The sequence below is a fragment of the Giraffa tippelskirchi genome, chromosome 14, assembly GCF_054371585.1.
Source record: "Giraffa tippelskirchi isolate mGirTip1 chromosome 14, T2T-mGirTip1v1.2.pri, whole genome shotgun sequence".
Taxonomy (NCBI): domain Eukaryota; kingdom Metazoa; phylum Chordata; class Mammalia; order Artiodactyla; family Giraffidae; genus Giraffa; species Giraffa tippelskirchi.
In genome coordinates, this window is record NC_137288.1 from 61,910,574 (window position 1) to 61,930,925 (window position 20,352).

Consider the following 20,352-nt stretch of genomic DNA (forward strand, 5'->3'; position numbering starts at 1 on the left):
AGCCAGATTTGAAAATTCAGGGACAGCAAAATAGACCTTGTATTTCTTCCTACCTACTTTACTTTCTGTTGTTCTTTTGGGACCCAAATAAAGTTCCACCTCCTTTCATGCCTCCCCATACTTCACCTCACCAAGATGATTGATATCTTTTTTTGAACGCCAGTGAACTCATACAGCAGTTTGTTTTTTTTTTAACTGCTTATTTAATATATACTTTACTGTGTTGCTGTTTAACTGTGAATGTAACGAAAATTCACATATCAAATACATTCTTTTTGAGACTCAGAGACAGAAATCTCTTCCTTTGTAGGAAGTTATTTGCATATATGTGCTGGGCACCTTCCTGAATGTGAAAAGTGAAAGTAACTCAGTCGTGTCCAACTCTGCAACCCCATGGACTATACAGTCCTAGGCACTTGGAAATAGTTTGTACAGATTAGTATCCCTTTGGTCCATCATGGTGCTACATTCGTTTTAAGCATCCCATAAATTTTTCAGAATGAATAATAGATTTTTCTATATTTTGAGTCTTGTCTTTCACAGACTCTAAAAATTGTTAGTGTGGCCTTAAGTGAACTAACTTAGTATATTATTTTAAAAATGTTTCAAAGTGGTGTTTCTTCACAACCATAACGGGCTTTGCTGTTTTTTAGATATGGACAGAACACACTTATTCAGTTTGAAGACTTTGGAAATCATAATGCATTCAGGTTCTTGAGAAAATACCGAGAAAAATACTGTACCTTCAATGATGATATTCAAGGTAAAGCAAAAAAAAAACTTAGGTTTTTGATTCCTACTTAAAAAATTTTTTTTAGTGTGCCCATTTTTTACTTTACCATGTTTTACTTTTCTCACAGGGACAGCTGCAGTTGCTCTGGCTGGTCTACTTGCAGCACAAAAAGTCATTGGTAAACCAGTCTCAGATCATAGAATCTTATTTCTTGGAGCAGGAGAGGTAAGTTTCTGTGAGCTTTTAAGTTTGAAAACCAACACTCTCCTTTAGACTGGAAAATGGGGCATAATGAACTTCTAATTTTGTTGAGATAGAGGGCATAAATTCAAGATCTCTGTTGTGAAATAGGTAATTTAAAATCTTTGGAAAGAATATCACAAAGAATCAAGTTTTTTGTGCTTCATAAGGGAAGAATAGACCCAGTATTTCTCATACCATATAATTCTCATATATAAAGTAACTTAATATCGCATCACACTCTAATCTTTGTTTTTGAAATTTGTGTTTTGTTGGACAGGCTGCTCTTGGAATTGCAAATCTGATAGTTATGGCTATGGTAGAAAATGGCCTCTCAGAAGAAGAGGCACGAAAGAAAATTTGGATGGTTGACAAGTTTGGTTTATTATTTGAGGTAAGGTATTTTAAAACTTGGAGAAGCAAAAGTATGTTGTTATAGTGATATTTTTAGAGTTTTCTTTTCATATTCAAATCATAATGTCTGTGTTGGCAGCAGATGTATTCTTTCTTGCTTTGTTTTCTGACTCCTGACTCTTCTAAACCTAGTGGCTTTTAATGGGTAGTCAGAAGTTCCTAATTAAATTGTTAGCAGGACATCTGATATTTGAACAGAAATCCTTTAACCCTTTGGAGATCATAATCTCTTGTAGCATTCTAATAGAAATCTATAGACCTTTTCCCCAGAAAAAGACATGTATTCCTAAGGTGAAATGATGGATGATAGGTTTATCCCAGGTCAACTTGTTATCCTTTGTTCCTGCCCACCTTCCTATCATCGATCGCCATTTCTAGTACCTTAAGAAATGCCTTGTATCTTATACTGTGTAACACATCAAAGCATAGGTAAACTGTTTCATAGTTGAGCTTATGCAGTATACAATGCTGTTATATTTTTGTGGTGTTTATTGATATATATAAACTCTTGTCATTTACATCTTTGGAGTAAGCTTATGTCATTTACTTTGCTCTAGTTCCTGAAATCTTTTCTTAGTTAGTACCAGTATTCTATTAGTACAAAAAATGAAATAAAAAATTGAAGTATATGAGTGAAAAATCTTGAATGTTTAAATTTTAAATAATTTTTTAAGTATTTAAAAAATGTACCACACATTGTGATTAACTTATTTAACCTTTTTTTTTTTCAATCTCATTTGATCTTATCAAAAATTTTATGAAATTTTACAAATTAGGGAAGAGGTTTAAAAAGGTCAGGTCATTTTTCCAAGCTTGTAAGTCATGGAGGTGGGATTCCACCCAAGTAGCCTGACTATGAATCCTATGCTGTTAGTCATTCAACTGTGCGTCCTCCCAAAGCTATAACTGCCATATTTGCTTGTATGTCAGACGCAAGGATTATTAAGACCTTGTACCTGGAAGACCATTGGAGAGTGTATATATTTTTGCTAGTACACAATGAGTTTGGTGCTTCTGTTTGTGATGTTTGTTTTCATAAATGTTTTGATTCTTCATCGTGTTTGCAGTAATCAAGTCTAGGATGAATGTATGTGCACCTGCAAGTTCAGGGTATGTTTTTCCTTTAGCATGAGTTTTAGGTTTTGTATCTCTTCTTGGGACCCAAAACCCTGCCCTCTTTTTTGAGACTTGGAGAGTTTCCCATTGAAGCCCTCATGGAAGAGCTGTGGTCTTCTTGGGAGCAAGCATGTGAAACCAGTCTTCTGAGAACTTGGATCTATTGAGGCTGTATTTAAGTCTTTCAGTTAATTCCCCAGCCAAGTGATGTTTTGCTTTTCCTAGCCCCTGCTGGTCCTCACCTGGGGCTTGTCTGGAACTCTGATGTAAAAAGTCACCTTTGCTGGGGGAGGTCTTCTCTTTTGCCGAAATAAGGATATGGATTTGTCATCCTGGTTGGTTTTTGCATCCAGCATGTTTTTGTTTGCTTTAAACTATTGAGAAATTCATCGCTGTTCTAACATGTCAGTGGTACATCTCCCACCCTTGTGACACTAACAAGGAGTTTATTTTGAATGGGTTTTGACCTGGGATTTGGTGAGGAAAGCATATTACTTCATTCAGCTATCTTAAACCAGAATTCCCCTTTCCTCTTGTTTCTGAACTCTTGGTAGTGTAAGTCCATAATGTTTATCTGAAATTCTGAAATCCCTCAGTTTTTCCTGAAATTCATTTGGTAATAAATCTGACAGACCTGAAATTACCTACTAACTTTAGTAGCAAGACCAAAGATGTATTTCTGATTTTCACCTTTTGTACCTGATGTGACTATTCATAACTTCCATTCAGTTGTGGAGTGCCCACTGGGAGGGTCTTTGTGATATATTACACACTCTAGTATTCTTGCCTGGAGAACCCCATGGACAGAGGATCTCGGCAGGCTACAGTCCATGGGATGGCAAAGAGTCAGACGTGACCAAGCAACTAGCACTTGTAATATATTATCTTAAGACATTTCTGAAATATGAAATTCTAAGCTCTAAAATGTAGCTAGCCCACATAAGGAATTGTATGCCTTTGTGCCCTGTTGGATTTAGGAAGACTTCACAGAGTAAATGAGTTTTTGAATGGGATTAGAAATTTTCGGTTATAATGGAATTTGATGCATGTTTTATATTTAGGTTTATGGGCAATATGAAGAAAGAATTGGAAGATAATGAGTTGAAGAGAAATGTAAATGAAAATGAAATATTCTTAACTGTAGTAACAATATGTGACTTATAATGATGTCTTCTCAACTAATCCTCAATAAGCATTTACTAAAAAATTGTATTTTACCTAAAAATACAGGGACGGAAAGCTAAAATAGAAAGTCATCAGGAACCGTTTGCTCACTCAGCTCCAGAGAGCCTACCTGATACTTTTGAAGAGGCAGTAAATATACTTAAGCCTTCAGCTATAATTGGTGAGTAAAGTTGTTGCCAAATCATTCTGTTACTTACCTGTATAATGCCAGGCATAACTTCCATGCAGGATTACTAAAAATGAAATGACATATTTTACCTAGCTTTCTGTGATAGCTTTGTTTTTTAAATTGATCTTTATTGGAGTATAGTCGGTTTACAATGTTGCATTGGCTCCTGCTGTACAGCAAAGTGAATCAGCTATATGTATGCCTATATTCCCCCTTTTTTTGGATTTCCTTCCCATTTAGGTCACTATAGATGTGATAGTTTTTTTTTAACTGAAGTATACTTGATGTGCAATATCATATAAGTGACAGCTGTACAGTGTAGTGATTCACAAATTTTAAAGGTTATACTCCATTCATAGTTATTAGAAATGTTGGCCGTGTTCCCTGTGTTGTATGTGATAGCTTTTAGGTACAGTGTATACAGTTCTGTTAACAGATGTTGCTTGTACTTTTAACTTCTAGAAGCTGTGTGATTGCTCATGCTTTGCTTTTAGAGTTGGTATGACTGGTGGGCTCAAAACCTGAAAAAGACCAAGGTTATTTGACAGACTGTACCAAGAAAATCCTATGCAGAGTCAAAGATTTTCATTGACAACAAAGCTGAAAGCTTTTGGTATGTTTTAAGAGTTAGGCATTTAATAGCTAACATTAGACTGTGTAACATGGCATTAACAGAAAATGTAGTCTTTAAAAGAGGGACTATTTCATTTCCTATACAGCTATAAGATTTGAATGTATCATTTTTCTTGTATTTTACCAATTTCTTGGAGGAGCCCTATGGAATTTTAAATAGTAAGCTGTTTTAAGTCACGAACAGTTTTTATGGTTAGGAAAAGGATATCTGTATTAGGTTCTTTACTGATTGAAACTCACAGTTTTTTAGAGTGGGAAGTAATCTTTAAGATTGTGAGTACATTTCTGTCAGAACTCAATTTTTTGTTGTTGTTTAGTCGCTAAGTTATGTCCGATTCTTTTTTGATCCCCACAAGACTGTAGCCCGCCAGGCTCCTCTGTCTATAGGATTTCCCAGGCAAGAATACTGGGGTAGGTTGACTCAATATGGAAACCTAAGAATCTGTCCATTGACTCCAGCCCTGGAGGATGAAGGAAATGAGAAAAAAAATGTTTCATTCTTTTAGAACTCATGGATTCCTAAGAATATGTCCACATACCTCATGTGACCACATGGGAAAACACTGAGTATACATTCCTTTTTTACATGAGAAAAACGAGCACAGAATTGTTAAACAACTTGCCCAAGATTTTGTGAGTATTTCATATATATAGCCAGGCGTGACAGAGGAAGCACTAAAATTCTGGTCTCCAGATCAGTATTGCTCTTTATTACATGTCAGTTTATAAAATGGAATTTAAAATTTCTTTGACTGTTGAATTAAGTCTTTTCATTGGATGAACTACATAAGCGTTCAGCTGAGGCATTACTTGTCACCCGCGGTTCCCGCTCTGGGCTGAGTATTCTTCCTTCAGCCACGCCTCTGCACACTGCACACTGGGCACCTATGACCGGTCTTCTGATTGTCTGTTTACTCTGTTTTTTTCCCTCTCAACTTGTAAGCTGCCTGCATTATACTCAGTTTATATCTCAGTGACCTACATACAGTGTCTGAGACATTGTAGGAGCTTACTAAAAGTTCATTAAACTGATCTCTATCAAGAACGTGGATGACTATAGTGAAGAAGATCTTTTTTTTCCCTTCTAAACTCCTATTATTTTATAATGAGTAACATAGAGTTTAACAAGTTAACATTTAGAGATGCAAGTTTTTCATTTAAAAAAGAATTTTAATTGTGGTAATATATATATAACTTAAAATTTGCCATTATATCCATTTAAAAGTATACAATGAGGTAGTGTTAAATGCATTCACATTGTATAGCCAGTTTGTGGAACTCTTCCCCTTTTAAAACTGAAGCTCTGTGCATATTAGACAACAATTACGTGATGGAGGTAGTCTTTTTTTTTGTTCCTGCTGCACCGTGCAGCATGCAGAATCTTAGTTCCCTGACCAGGGATCAATCCTGTGCCCCCTGCATTGGGAGCATAGAATCCTAACCACTGGACTGTCAGGGAATTCCCTGGAGGTTGTCTTATACTCTTTTTTTTTTTTTGCTCACAATTTACTATGTCTGGGATAGATAATAAATATTTAAGTAGAAATTTTAGTGTTTTTATCGTTTCTCTTTTCAAATGTAAGATTGGAATTATCTTAGCAATGCAAAAGCTTATCTTTGTAATGGGAGTTTACCTGTGCTTTTGTTATGTTAAACCTATTGTAGAAATGCTGTTGATGGGAATGCTATATTTTACTTGTAATGAAGTTGCTTTTCTGTTCCCCCTTTATTTATTATAGGAGTTGCAGGAGCTGGCCGACTTTTCACTCCTGGTGTAATCAAAGCAATGGCTGAAATCAATGAAAGGCCTATAATATTTGCATTAAGTAATCCTACGGCACAGGCTGAGTGCACAGCTGAAGAAGCATACACACTTACAGAGGTATTAATAAATATGAAATGGTTATGTCAGTTATTTTCCCTCTATTAGGGAGAGTTTAAATTTTAGTCTGTTGAATTCTTTGCCACTGCCACTGGTTTATATCCCGGTTACAGGTATCTGCTTATATACCATTGGAACAGTTGGATTTTTCCCCTACTCTTCCATAGGGATATAGTTGTAATCTCCACAATGTAATCACTTTCTGTATTGTTCTTGCAAGTGACCTTTAAGAGGCTCTAGGAAGTGGGTTTTTTTCTTTTTAATTTGGTTACAAAATTGTGTTAGTTTCAAGTATACACCAAAGTGATTTGGGGTTTTGGTTTTTTTTTTTCTTCAGTTTTTTGTATTCTTTTCCATTATAGGTTTTTACAAGATACCGAATATAGTTCCCTTTGCTATGCAGTAAATCCTTGTTGTTCAGGAAGTGATTTTTAAAACCTTGTTTAACAGTGATATATAGCAGTAATTATTGAGTCATGCCCTTAAGAATAATTCATACATCTTAATTTTTAGTGTTTTGTCTCTATTAAAAGTTTTTTTATTATGGAAAATTTGAGGTATATACAGAAGTAGAAAGAATGATGTAATTTAACTCCCATGTACCAATGTTGTTGTTATTTAGTTGCTAAGTCATATCTAAATGCTTTGTGACCCCATGGACTGTAGCCTGCCAGGCTCCTCTGTCCATGGGATTTTCCAGGCAAGAATACTGGAGTGGGTTCCCTTCTCCAGGGGATCTTCCCAACCCAGGGATTGAACCCAGGTCTCCTGCATTGTAGGTGGATTCTTTACCAGTGAACCACTGGGGAATCCCATCATGTACCAATATTCTGCTTCAGAAGTGGTCAGCTTATTGCCAGTCTTGTTTCTTTGACATCCTACTCACCTTAGATTAGGAAGCCAGCCTCAGGTGTATCATTTTATTATTAATATTACAGTATATCTCTCAAAAGTTAAGAATTCTTTTAAAAAATATAATCACAGTATCATTATCACACCTCACAGTTTTTTTTTTTTAATTTTAATTGTTTCTTTATTTTTGGTTATGCTGGGTCTTCATTGCAGCTCATGGGCTTTCTCTGGTTGTGCAAATGGGGGCTACTCTGCGGTATGCGGGCTTCTCATTGCTGTGGCCTCTCTTGTGGAGCACAGGCTCTAAGTGCATGGCCTATCACACGTCACAGTTTTAACAATTTCTGAATGTTTATTTGATGCTTTTGTATAGCTCTTGGTTCTCTACTAAAATTTTGTCTTGTCATTTAATTTCTTGAATATATGAATTATAATTAAAATTAGTATCTGATGGTAACAGATATCTCGCTCTCTATCAATCCATTTCTATTATGTGTTTTGTTTTCTTCTTGGTTATCCAGTTCTTGTCTTCATAAGCCGACTTTTGCTTTTCACTTCCTTGTTGAGTGCTAGGTAGTGCAGATAAAGAATTGTAGCAATAATTTGAGGCTCAAGATGAAGTTAGCTTCCTGCACAGGGACTTTACCTATCCTTCTGGAGACTGTTTGTCTGGGGTGGTGGTTGTTGGTGGTTTAGTCACTAAGTCATGTCCAGTTCTTTGTGACCCTCTGGGCTGTTGCCTACCAGGCTCCTCTGTCCATGGGATTCTCCAGGCAAGAGTACTGGAGTGGGTAGCCATTTCCTTCTCCAGGAGATCTTCCCGACTCAGGGATCGAACGTGTTTCTCCTGTGTCTCCTGCTTGGCAGGCAGATTCTTTACCACCAAGTCACCTAGGAAGCCCTCTTTTCTGGGGTAGCTCCCCATAGTTCATTGGGATGTAGTCCATGGGAGGCCTCATCTGTTTTCACAGTTAACCTTTTCTCTAGAATATGAGTCAGAAACCCTGGGGTATTTATTGGCACCCCACCCCCACCCCTAGTGGTCTCTAAACTTTACTTTTTCTCTCTCTGTCATCATGAGACTCTTGATATCTTTGCTGTTCAGGCTCTCAGACACAGATTTTCCTTTTGAAATCACTCACCTGAAGGAGGAGAGCTTCAAATGCTGAGTTCGAATGTCTTGCTCTCCTTTTTTTTGAATCTTGACCATCTCTACCTCCAAACCTTCCCTATCAAGGTAACACTCCTACTTCCTTGAAACATATGTTTAATATATTTAATAGAGTTTTTCTCACTGTTAGTAAAGGGAGAATTGGTGTGAAGCAACCTAGAAGACTATTCCCAAAGTAGAACTCTGTCTCAGAACTTTCTGAACTTCATATTCATGCTCTTGATATATTTAGCATTATTTTTCTCATTGTTATAAATTTTATTTTGACACATATATTCTCTCAAAATTCCTTCTGAGTCTGTATTGCCATTTTGGTTCAGTTCAGTTCAATTGCTCAGTCGTGTCTGACTCTTTGCGACCCCATGGACTGCAGCATGCCAGGCTTCCCTGTCCATCACCAACTCCCGGAGTTTACCCAAACTCATGTCCATCGAGTCAGTCATGCCATCCAACCATCTCATCTTCTGTCGTCCCCTTCTCCTCCCACCTTCAATCTTTCCCAGCATCAGGGTCTTTTCCAGTGAGTCAGCTCTTCGCATCAGGTGGCCAAAGTATTGGAGTTTCAGCTTCAACATCAGACTTTCCAATGAATATTCAGGACTGATTTCCTTTAGGATGGACTGGTTTGATCTCCTTGCAATCCAAGAGACTCTCAAGAGTCTTCTCCAACACTACAGTTAAAAAGCATCAATTCTTCGTTGCTCAGCTTTCTTTATAGTCCAACTCTGACGTCCATACATGACTACTGGAAAAACCATAGCTTTGACTAGATGGACCTTTGTCGGCAAAGTAATGTCTCTGCTTTTTAATATGCTGTCTAGATTGGTCGTAACTTTTCTTCCAAGGAGCAAGGTCTTTTAATTTCATGGCTGCAGTCACCATCTGCAGTGATTTTGGAGTCCAAAAAAATGAAGCCTGTCACTGTTTCCATTGTTTCCCCATCTATTTGCCATGAAGTGATGGGACAGGATGCCATGATAATTTTTGAATGTTGAGTTTTAAGCCAGCTTTTTTACTCTCCTCTGTCACTTTAATCAAAACTAAAGGTTATCATCCTCCAAATTATCAATTAGTCTTATACAATGCCTATTTGATACGTATACTACATGTATTATGGGCCTTGGCATTTGCAAAATACAAAAAACTTAAATGTTTTGGGTGATAGTAGTGTATCAGTAGAAGACTGTTCAAACATTTAAGAATTTTATTTTTTAAGATGTACACTGTTTGAATGAGTGAAAACTCCCCAAGGAGACTGGTTTGATATAGTCTATTCCGTTAGTTCTCAGTTGCAAATTTTTACATAATTTTTTCCTTAGTGTTACATAAAATAATGATGTAAATATATATATTTGTAGTTACTGCTTAAATTTTTAGTGTCCTTTTGTTTTTGGTGGATGGATGTTTTGGTGTTCCTCTAACTCCCTCTGCTGCTTAGTGAGAAAAATTCTTAAAAAAAGTTTTTCATATTTTATTGGTCAGTTGCTGCTAGAACAAAGAATAGGATAACAAGGACTTCAGAATGAGAGTTCTGTTAATAAGTTCTTGCCACTATAGGTTGATTATGAAAGAAGAATTTTACAAAGATGGCCTGGAGAAGATGAACTGCAGTTGAATCTTGCCATTCTAGAGAAGATGCCCAAGATCTTTCTAAATCTCCAATTTACTGATGCCTTGAGGACATAACATTTTTACCATGAAGAGCTATATTGTGTAGCCCACTTTATAAGTCTATTAAAATTAATAGTGGCACAAAAATAACCTATTATACACATTATGGTAACACATATGGCATTAGCCATGAACTAACCTTAATCTGGTTTCCTTTGTGGCTCAGCTGGTAAAAAATCCACCTGCAATAAGGGAGACCTGGGTTCGATCACTGGGTTGGGAAGATGCCCTGGAGAAGGGAAAAGCTACCCACTCCAGTATTCTGGCCTGGAGAAGTCCATGGATGTCACCCCACTCCATGGGGTGACAAAGAGTCGGACACAACTGAGCGGCTTTCACTTTCACAACCTAAATCTTCAAAGAAAAAATTTTTTGTCACAAATAAAGCTATGCTTAGAACAGGTAGAGAATGGGCATAGCTATAGCTGTCTGAATTTGTAGGTCCAAGACAGTCACCTGGGCCCACCACTAGCACAGTTGACTTGTTTCTATACCTAAACCTGAGATCATTGTGAAACTGCAAGTATGTCTTGTAAAAGTAATAATTACTACACATAGTAGATCTTCAGATTGTCCAAAGGGTCAAATTCTTGAGTGCTAAATCCACTAGGGTCCACTGTATTTCAAAGAATACTAACTCTTGGTAAAATACACATCTTTGTGTGTGCTCGTCCTCAGTCATGTCCGACTCTTTGCAACCCATGGACTGTAGCCCACTAGGCCCCTCTGTCCATGGAATTTCCCAGGCAAGAATATTGGAATGGGTTGCCATTCCCTCCTCCAGGGAAATCTTGCCAACCTAGGGATTCAACCCACGTCTCTTGCACCTCTTGCATTGGAAGGTGGATTCTTTACCACTGCGCCACCTGCGAAGCCCAATACACATCTTGTAGGGAGAAGCAGACAAAGCATTATCTAAACACTTAATGTGTTATGGACTTGCCTGGTGGCTCAGACGGTAAAGCGTCTGCCTACAACATGGGAGACCTGGGTTCGATCCCTGGGTCGGGAAGATTCCCTGGAGAAGGAAATGGCAACCCACTCCAGTATTCTTGCCTGGAAAATCCCATGGACGGAAGAGCCTAGTAGGCTATAGTCCATGGGGTCACAAAGAGTCAGACATAACTGAGCAACTTCACTTTCACTTTTAACATATGACATGACATTATAGAGCACAGTACTAAAATTGATGGATATAACAATTTTGGAGATTTCCTTTTCTTCAGAAGACAATATGCCATTGTTTTTGGAGTGACTGTGATTATACCATATGCCTGTTTTATAAACTGGGGGGCATTGTGTAGCATAATAGAAAAACCGTGCGTTTTAGAGTTATGAAAATCTGGGTTCAATGGCTACAGTTGGGATGTGTGACTTTTTACAAAGTATTTGGAAATATTTAAGCCTTAGCTTTCTGAGATTTTTTTAAAAATACATATTAGTGAAATAAGATGATGGTAATCTTATAAGCCTTTTGTGTGGGTTAAATTAACTGAGTTAACACATATAAAGCACCTGGTACAGAGCCCAAAACAGCAGATATACGGTAAATGGTAGCGATATAATTTTTGATGTTTCCTCCTCATTCACAGATGTTTTTATTTATTATTAGGGATGATGTTTTCTTGCCATCTACATTTTTAAAGTTTTAAGGGAAAAAGGAGTATCAGGTTTTAAATTTATTAATGGACATTTTTCAACTTTATTTGAATGCATGCTGTGCATAAAACAAACCTCATTCTAATAAGAATTTTAATAAAAGGATTGTGTTCTAAAGTAAATTGTGCCTTTTGCAGGTAATTTGTTGGTCTACTACAGAGGTTAATTTTGTTTTCATTCACCTCAATTTTCTAGTCTACATAAAGGGACAAAATTGAGGTTATTTCATTTCTCAACAGGGAAGGTGTTTGTTTGCCAGTGGCAGTCCATTTGAGCCAGTGAAACTCAGTGATGGGCAAGTCTTTACACCAGGTCAAGGAAACAATGTATATATTTTTCCAGGTAAGTGCCATCATTATGTTAGAGTAATCATTAGTTACAGAAAAATTCTTCTTGAAATTCTTTAGAAATTAATATTTGAAAAACAACAGTATTTACAGGATTTTGCTATAAATGTACAGGAAAAGTCAAGGAATTCAGCAAATCCATTGTGCTCTATTTCCCCTGAAAATTTATTTAATCATCCTGTTCATTAAATTTGTTTTTATTATAGAAATAAAATAGTACGTGGTTCATAAAAATGCAGAAGGAACAGAATGTTAAAAAATTAATTAACCCTCTTTATCTCCCCTTGATACCTCCTTATCATACTTACAAGCTATAACTACTGTGGTTTCCTTTGAGTCTTTCTGATGGTTACCATCATAACTGGCACACGTATCTTGCCTTATCTTGATTCTTCCAACTCTAGACTGATACATGTGAACTTCCAACTGTGACATCTAAGTAATAGTCCACACATACCTCCTATTACCTTGCTTTCTCTCTACTCTAAATTTCTGTCACTACTTTCAGTTTTCCTAGTAGTCAGCTTTATCTCTACATAATGAACTTAAAGAGCTTTTGTAAGCAATTTAAGATAGTTTTTATTAGCTTGCCACAGTGAAAAATGAAAAAAAAAAATCTGGTATTTAGCTTCCTTATCTCTTATTTCATCTCTCAACTGTAGTTGGATAATATTTCTATTGTAGGGAAATTCTTGAAATTTACACTGTATCTTGTTTTCCATGTTTTGTCTTTGGATTGATTCTGAAATTAACTGATTATATGTTCAGTTCAGTTCAGTTGCTCAGTCATGTCCAACTCTTTGCAACCCCATGAATCGCAGCACACCAGGCCTCCCTGTCCATCACCAACTCCTGGAGTTTACCCAAACTCATGTCCATCGAGTCGGTGATGCCATCCAGTCATCTCCTCTGTCGTCCTCTTCTCCTCCTACCCCTAATCCTTCCCAGCATCAGGATCTTTTCCAATGAGTCAATTCTTCACATGAGGTGGCCAAAGTATTGGAGTTTCAGCTTCAACATCAGTCCTTCCAATGAACACTCAGGACTGATCTCCTTTAGGATGGACTGGTTGGATCTCCTTGCAGTCCAAGGGACTCTCAAGAGTCTTCTCCTACACCACAGTTCAAAAGCATCAATTCTTCGGCACTCAGCTTTCTTCACAGTCCAACTCTCACATCCATACATGACTACTGGAAAAACCATGGCCTTGACTAGATGGACCTTTGTTGGCAAAGTAATGTCTCTGCTTTTTAATACGCTATCTAGGTTGGTCATAACTTTCCTTCCAAGGAGTAAGCATCTTTTAATTTCATGGCTGCAATCACCATCTGCAGTGATTTTGGAGCCCAAAAGAATAAAGTCCGACACTGTTTCCACTGTTTCCCCATCTCTTTGCCATGAAGTGATGGGACCAGATGCCATGATCTTAGTTTTCTGAATGTTGAGCTTTAAGCCAACTTTTTCACTCTCCTCTTTCATTTTCATCAAGAGGCTTTTTAGTTCTTCTTCACTTTCTGCCATAAGGGTGGTGTCATCTGCATATCTGAGGTTATTGATATTTCTCCTGGCAATCTTGATTCCAGCTTTTGCTTCTTCTAGCCCAGCGTTTTTCATGATGTACTCTGCATAGAAGTTAAATAGCAGGGTGTTATATGTTATTCATGTCTAAACAAGAGTGTGGTTTGATAAATACAGTAAAACATGCAATTCTATATCACAAAATTTTTGACATTCACAGTCTTTTAAGTGTCAGGTGTAATGAATCCTCCTCTAATTTCTTGCTTGCTTTCTTCATTTCAGCTAATCCTACCCACAGTAAATCATTTCTGTAGTGGTTCTCTTGCCCATGTACACTATTCCTTTCTATTCCTTCGCTGATGTTAGCCTGAACTATTTAAATTCCACTTGGTTTTCTTTTAAATTCCTTTGTTGTTCAGTTGCTAAGCTATGTCCTACTCTTTTGTGACCCCATGGACTGTAGCCCACCAGGCTTCTCTGTCCATGGAATTTCCCAGACAAGAATACTGGAGTGGGTTGCCATTTCCTTCCCTATGGAATACATCTTTGAATGAGTTTTTGTTTTTGTTTTTAATACAGCGTGGATGAAAACTGAGTTTTTATGTATATGAAATGTCTTTATTTTTTTCTCTCAGTTGGTTGGGTAAAGATTTGCAGATTCAAAGTCTTTTTCTTTTTAGTTGTGCTGTGTGGCTAGCTGGGTCTTAATTTACTTCCCCGACCAGGGATTGAACCCAGGGCCCCAGCAGTGAGAGCACTGAATACTAACCACTGGACTGCCAGGAAATTCCCTCAAAGTCATTTTGTCAGACCTTTGAAAACATTTCTTCATTCACTTTTAGTGGCCAGTGTTGCCGACGGAAAATCTGGTGATGAGATTCTCATTCCGTTATACATACTAGCTTTGTGTCCCTGAAAATGTTTCAGTGTTCTCTTTACCTTTAGGATTTCTGAAAGATTAGTAAAATGCATTCAGGTTTGGGCTTTATTTCCGTTTATCATGCATGTCTGCAAGTGAGCCAATTCACTATATCTTCTTTTCCAAAGGATTTTTTTTTTTCCTGTTTTTATTTTTCCTCATTAATTTCCTTCCATTATTATTGTTCTTCCCTTATGGAACTTGGGTTAGACGACCATGGTCAAATCCCTCTGTTGTCCTTGACTTGTAAATTTTATCCATATTTTCGCCTCTCGTCTTTTTTGTTCTGTAATATGGGGGATTTCTGTGGTGTTCATTCATTCATCTGTATCTATTTTGGTTTTTAGCACTTCTAGTGTATGTTTTGTTTCAACAGTCTTCTTTTTTTTTATTATGGAAAATTTCAAGCATATACAAAAATAGAGGGAAGAATGAAGTCCCATGTTGCCTTCTTCCACCTTTTGGCAGTTATCAACTGGTAGCTGGTATATTTAATCTATATTCCTACCCATTCCACCTTCACTGGGTTATTTTAAAGCAAATCAGAGACATCATATAATTTCATTAATAAGTACTTCCGTATGTGTCACTGAAAAAGTGAAAACATTTTTTTACTTAAACATAACCATAGTACTGGTAACACATCAAAGAAAATAAACAATAATTGCTTAATAGCATATCAATTCAGTAGGGTCAAATATTATTTTTTTATTCCCAGTAACCTTTTATTCATAGAATAACTCTTTAATGGCCACTTTTCTTTTTAAAGCTAGTAGTGTCCTTTCAGATCGCTTCTAGAGTTATTAAGATTCTTTTAAATATTTCTTCCTTTGTGTTGTTTTATTTTCCAGCAATTTCGGGTGATCCTTCATTTATTCGTTTTAATGAAAGAATCATGTCGAGTAAAATAGTGACTTGGCATGAGTTTCGTTTGCACCCGTGTCTTTCTCCTTGTGGGGCTCTCCCTGAGGAACTGCAGCCAGCTGTAAGATTTTATGACAGGTAGAGCTATAGCATGCAAAGGCTGGCATCAAGGCAGCATGTTGTTATAACTCTTGCTAAAATAAAGATTTGGGACCTGTGAATATTCTGGTGCTCTGTCCTCCTTTTCCCCCATGTAGTTGTGGTTGTCTTAGAGTTCCACTCTGCTTGTCTCTTGAGAGACAGCATCTGTACCAGAAATTCTCCCATCATTGATCATCTCTTTCTAGAACTTGATAATGTTCAGAATCAGTCTGTTCCATCCAACAGTATTTCTCTAGCATAAAGCCTTAAAAACATGAATACTTTTCTGTTGACTTACCAAAGCCATTTTTAATATTGCATTTGACCAGTAGAGCACTTGACAGTTGATTACTTTTATATAACACTTCCCTGTCCTAACTTAACAATAACAGTTACTAGGACTGTAAATATAGACATAAAAATGACTTGGTAGCAGAGGTTAAAATGGATTTAAAAACAAGATTGGCCAAAAGAGTGTTCATGAAGCAAGTAAAAACTTAAGGCTCTGTTTGAATTGTGTACTCTAGTAGCTGTAATTGGATGAACAACAGAAATAAATCCTGAAAAGGGACTGAGGTTTCCCAGTGAGGAAGTGGCCGAGAGGTAAAGCTGTGCTTCTCAGAGAGTGAGGACAAGAGCTGGAGTCTGGCGCCTGTGAAGGGTGGGCTGCTAGTGAGCCGTCTCCTCCTCTGGGCCGAAACCCTGAAGGACTATACCTTGGAGTGTGGGTATAGTTTACCTTAAAGTTACCTGGAAAACCTCAAGCCTTTGTTTTGGCCTGCCAGTGCCCAGAAGTGCCCAGCAGAAACAGACGGAAATCTTCTCTGGTACAAGACAACACTATCCTGCTCCTCAAGTTACAAATAAATCTTCAACTTCAACCCCAGTTAAGAAATAAAAAAGAAATGAGGCACATGAAGAGACAAGACAAACATAAGCCAAAAGTAACAGATACAACAACAAAAAACCCTCTGGAACTCTAGATATCAGACAAGTGCTGTGAAACAAATAACGCTTACTATGTTTGGAATAAAAGCATTCAGCCAAGTAACACTAAATTCTAGAATTGAAAAATACAGTAAGTTAGCTCAGTTAATGAGGCTTATAGAGATTAGACCAAAGAAAATTAATAAACTGGAAGACCAGAAGAAACAATCAAGAGACAAAAAAAAGATATAGAAGAACAAGCTAAGATATATACCTTTAATTGAGGTACATTTAATTGAGGTACATTTAATTGAGGTCCAGAGGAAGCTGAGAGTAAGAATGAAGAAGAGGCAATATTTACAGGCTTCATGGCTGAGAATTTCTTAGACCTGACAAAGAACATCAATACACAATATTCAGGAAGCTCGGTGAAATCCACATGGAATAAATAAAAAGAAATCCACATCTAGGGACATCATCATGAGGCTTCAGAAAATGACAACAAAGAGAAGACTATGCATGCAGCCGGAACAAAAAAGTTTCCTTCAAGGGAACAATTGTTAGACTAACAACTGACTCCTCAATAGCAGCAAGATGCCAGAAGGCAGTGGAGTGATCTGTGTAAGTGGCTTTTACAAAATACTTGTTAAGCTCAAGCTCCTTACACAGTGTAAAGGTCTTTCAAGAATGAAAACAATGAAGATTTTTTAGAAGGAAAAAAGAAAAAGGATTCACCATCTGTCTGCAGACGTGTAAAAATGTAAAATAAATTCTAAAGAGTATTCCTTAGACTAAGGAAATATAATTCCAGCTAGAAGTGCAGAGATTTAGGAAAGAGTGAAGAGTAAAAAAGCTGTGATTATTTGAGTTACACAAAAGGAATGTCGTATATATAGGGGAAAGCAATAATGATATACGGGATTTTGAAAAATACATAGACAAAATACACAATAATAAGAGCTTATCGGTTACATAGAGTTAAACTGTTAAGGAGATACTTCCATTGCCTGGCAGGAGGCTAAATTAAAAATTAGCATGAAACTTTTGATCAGGATGTATGTTACAAATTTGAGGATAACCACTAGAAAACTAGGAGAAACTTCCAAGCTATGATAAGAGAATATGAGGGGAGAAAGTGAAATGATTTTTTTTTTAATTGCCAAGGCAAGAAAGAGGAAAGGGAACATGGAATAGACAAAACAATATAAGAAGACAACAGATTTACCCCAAGAAATTTCAAGGAGAGAAAAGAGAAAAATGGAGGGAAGGAAATTATCAAAGACTGTTAACATTTCCCAGATCCAGATTTCCAAATGGGAAGGGCCCACCTACCAAGTGCCAGATATGGGGGGTGAGAGTAACACACCTCAGGGCACATCATTGTGAAATTACAGAACATTAGGTACAAAAGTGTCAGACTTTATTTTTTTGGGCTCCAAAATCACTGCTGATGGTGATTGCAGCCATGAAATTAAAAGACGCTTACTCCTTGGAAGGAAGGTTATGGCCAACCTAGATAGCATATTTAAAAGCAGCGACATTACTTTGCCAACAAAAGTCCGTCTAGTCAAGGCTATGGTTTTTCCAGTGGTCATGTATGGATGTGAGAGTTGGACGGTGAAGAAAGCTGAGTGCCGAAGAATTGATGCTTTTGAACTGTGGTGTTGGAGAAGACTCTTGAGAGTCCCTTGGACTGCAAGGAGATCCAATCAATCCATCCTAAAAGAGATCAATGCTGGGTGTTCATTGGAAGGTCTGATGTTGAAGCTGAAACTCCAATACTTTGGGCACCTCATGCGAAGGGTTGACTCATTGGGAAAGACCCTAATGCTGGGTAGGATTGGGGGCGGGAGGAGAAGGGGACGACAGAGGATGAGATGGTTGGATGGCATCACTGACTCGATGGACATGGGTTTGGGTAGACTCCGGGAGTTGGTGATGGACAGAGAGGCCTGGCGTGCTGCAATTCATGGGGTCGCAAAGAGTCAGACACGACTGAGTGACTGAACTGAACTGAGGTACAAAAGAAAAAAAAGATCTTACGCAATTCCAGAGATGCAAAAAAAAAAAGATAATCACAGGAAAAGGATCTGGAATCACATTGTCACCAGACTTAGCAACAACAATGCTGGAAGCTGGAAGGTATTGAAATCATGTGTCACAATTCTGAAGGAAAATTACTTCCAAACTAGAATTCTAAATCCAGACAAACTATCAAAAAAGTGGAAGGTAGTAAAAGTGTGCATGTGTGTGTGTGTTGAAGGACCGGTGGGGGCTCTTCAAAAATGCAAGATTTAAAAAAATGTATCTCCCATGCACTGTTCTTTAGGAAACACTGGAGAGTATAGTCTACCAAAAAAGGGAGGAACAAAAATACTAGGAAGAAGTGAGATTTAGGAAATGGACTCAACTTAGAAGCAAAGGGAATTGCATGAAGATGAAGAGTTTCCAGGAATAGCTCCATATCTAGGATGGAGAGCACCTAGGCCAGATAGGAGCTTCAGCAGATTTATTCTGGGGATGAAATGAGAGAAATATGAAGTAGCTGAAATTACTAGATGCCTGAGACAACTAAATGAATGAGAGTCTCAGCATAAAATAATTTTAAGTGCTCAAAAATCAAAGGGAAAGCAAAAAGACAGTCACTTCAGGGAAAACAAAGTTATGAAGAAGAGGAAAAGTTAAGATACAGTGTTAATATGTGGCCGAATTGTTAATAGCACTTATAAAGGAACTCATAATAATATAAACACTGAATATTGATTCAACCAAAATTACGCTGTAACTCTATTTGGAAGAAGACTGGAAATGTGCCAGAAAGCTAAATATTTCTCTGTCACAGGAAGGAGTCCGTGATCTCCAAAACTAAAAGTCAGTCAGAAGAAATAGAGGCAAGCTGTGAGAGAGAGCAATCTTATTAGGTTAGTGAGAAAGCAATTGCGATTTCCGACCGTGGATTTTAAATCATTGTAACTAGGCTCATCATGACTTCCCTGATGGCTCAAGCAGTAAATCGTCCTCTTCCAATGCAGCAGCAGACATGGGTTCAAGCCCTGGGTCAGGAAAATCCCCTGGAGAAGGAAATTGCAACCCACTCCGGTATTCTTGCCTAGAGATTCCCATGGACAAAGGACCCTGGCGGGCCACAGTCCATTCGGACACAAAGAGTTGGACACGGCTGAGCGCACATGCACATAACTAGACTCAAGTACATATTTATTAGTCAAAATAGAAACCACTACAATAAACACATTTTTGCCAGTGAGAAGTTTGTTTATTCTTACAGCATAAAAATCTGTGCTTCAGGATTTGACAAACCCTTAGAAAGCATTTTTTGCCTCCTGCTGGTTATGGAAGCTGGCTTTCTCTGCAAAAAGTTATTGAGATGCTTGAAGAAGTAGTAGTCAGTTGGGAAGAGGTCAGGAGGATATGGTGGATGAGGCAAAACTTTATAGCCCAATTCATTCAACTTTCGAAGCATTGTCTGTGCAATGTGCAGTTGGGCATTGTGAGAAAAATTGGGCCCTTTCTGTTGACCAAGGCTGGCTGCAGGCGTTACAGTTTTTGGTGCATCTCATTGATTTGCTGAGCATACGTTTCAGATGTAATGGTTTCACCAGGATTTAGAACCCTATACTGGATCATACAGGCAGCAGACCACCAAACAGTGACCATAACCTTTTTTTGGTGCAAGTTTGGCTTTGGGAAATGCTTTGGAGCTTCTTCTCTATCCAAGCACTGAGCTGGTCATTGCCTGTTGTATAAAATCCATTTTTCGTGACACGTCACAATCCAATCAAGAAATGGTTTGTTGTTGTTGCATAGAATAAGAGAAGGTGACACTTCAGAGTGACTTTTTTTTTTCATTTTTGGTCAGCTCAGGAGGAACTCACTTACTGAGCTTTTTCATC

The 20,352-nt window shown here is 37.6% G+C and overlaps 1 protein-coding gene across 2 annotated transcripts in view; it reads left to right on the plus strand.

The window, feature by feature from the left end:
• The window catches only part of ME2 (malic enzyme 2), a 51,684-nt gene that overhangs the window by 24,681 nt on the left and 6,651 nt on the right, over positions 1–20,352 (plus strand). For both annotated transcript variants that reach the window (XM_081562119.1, XM_081562118.1), the window contains exons 8-13: positions 654–763; positions 861–958; positions 1,254–1,367; positions 3,734–3,848; positions 6,230–6,372; positions 11,965–12,067. In XM_081562119.1, coding sequence (XP_081418245.1) covers positions 654–763; positions 861–958; positions 1,254–1,367; positions 3,734–3,848; positions 6,230–6,372; positions 11,965–12,067 — 683 coding nt within the window. The remainder of the gene's footprint in view (positions 1–653; positions 764–860; positions 959–1,253; positions 1,368–3,733; positions 3,849–6,229; positions 6,373–11,964; positions 12,068–20,352) is intronic.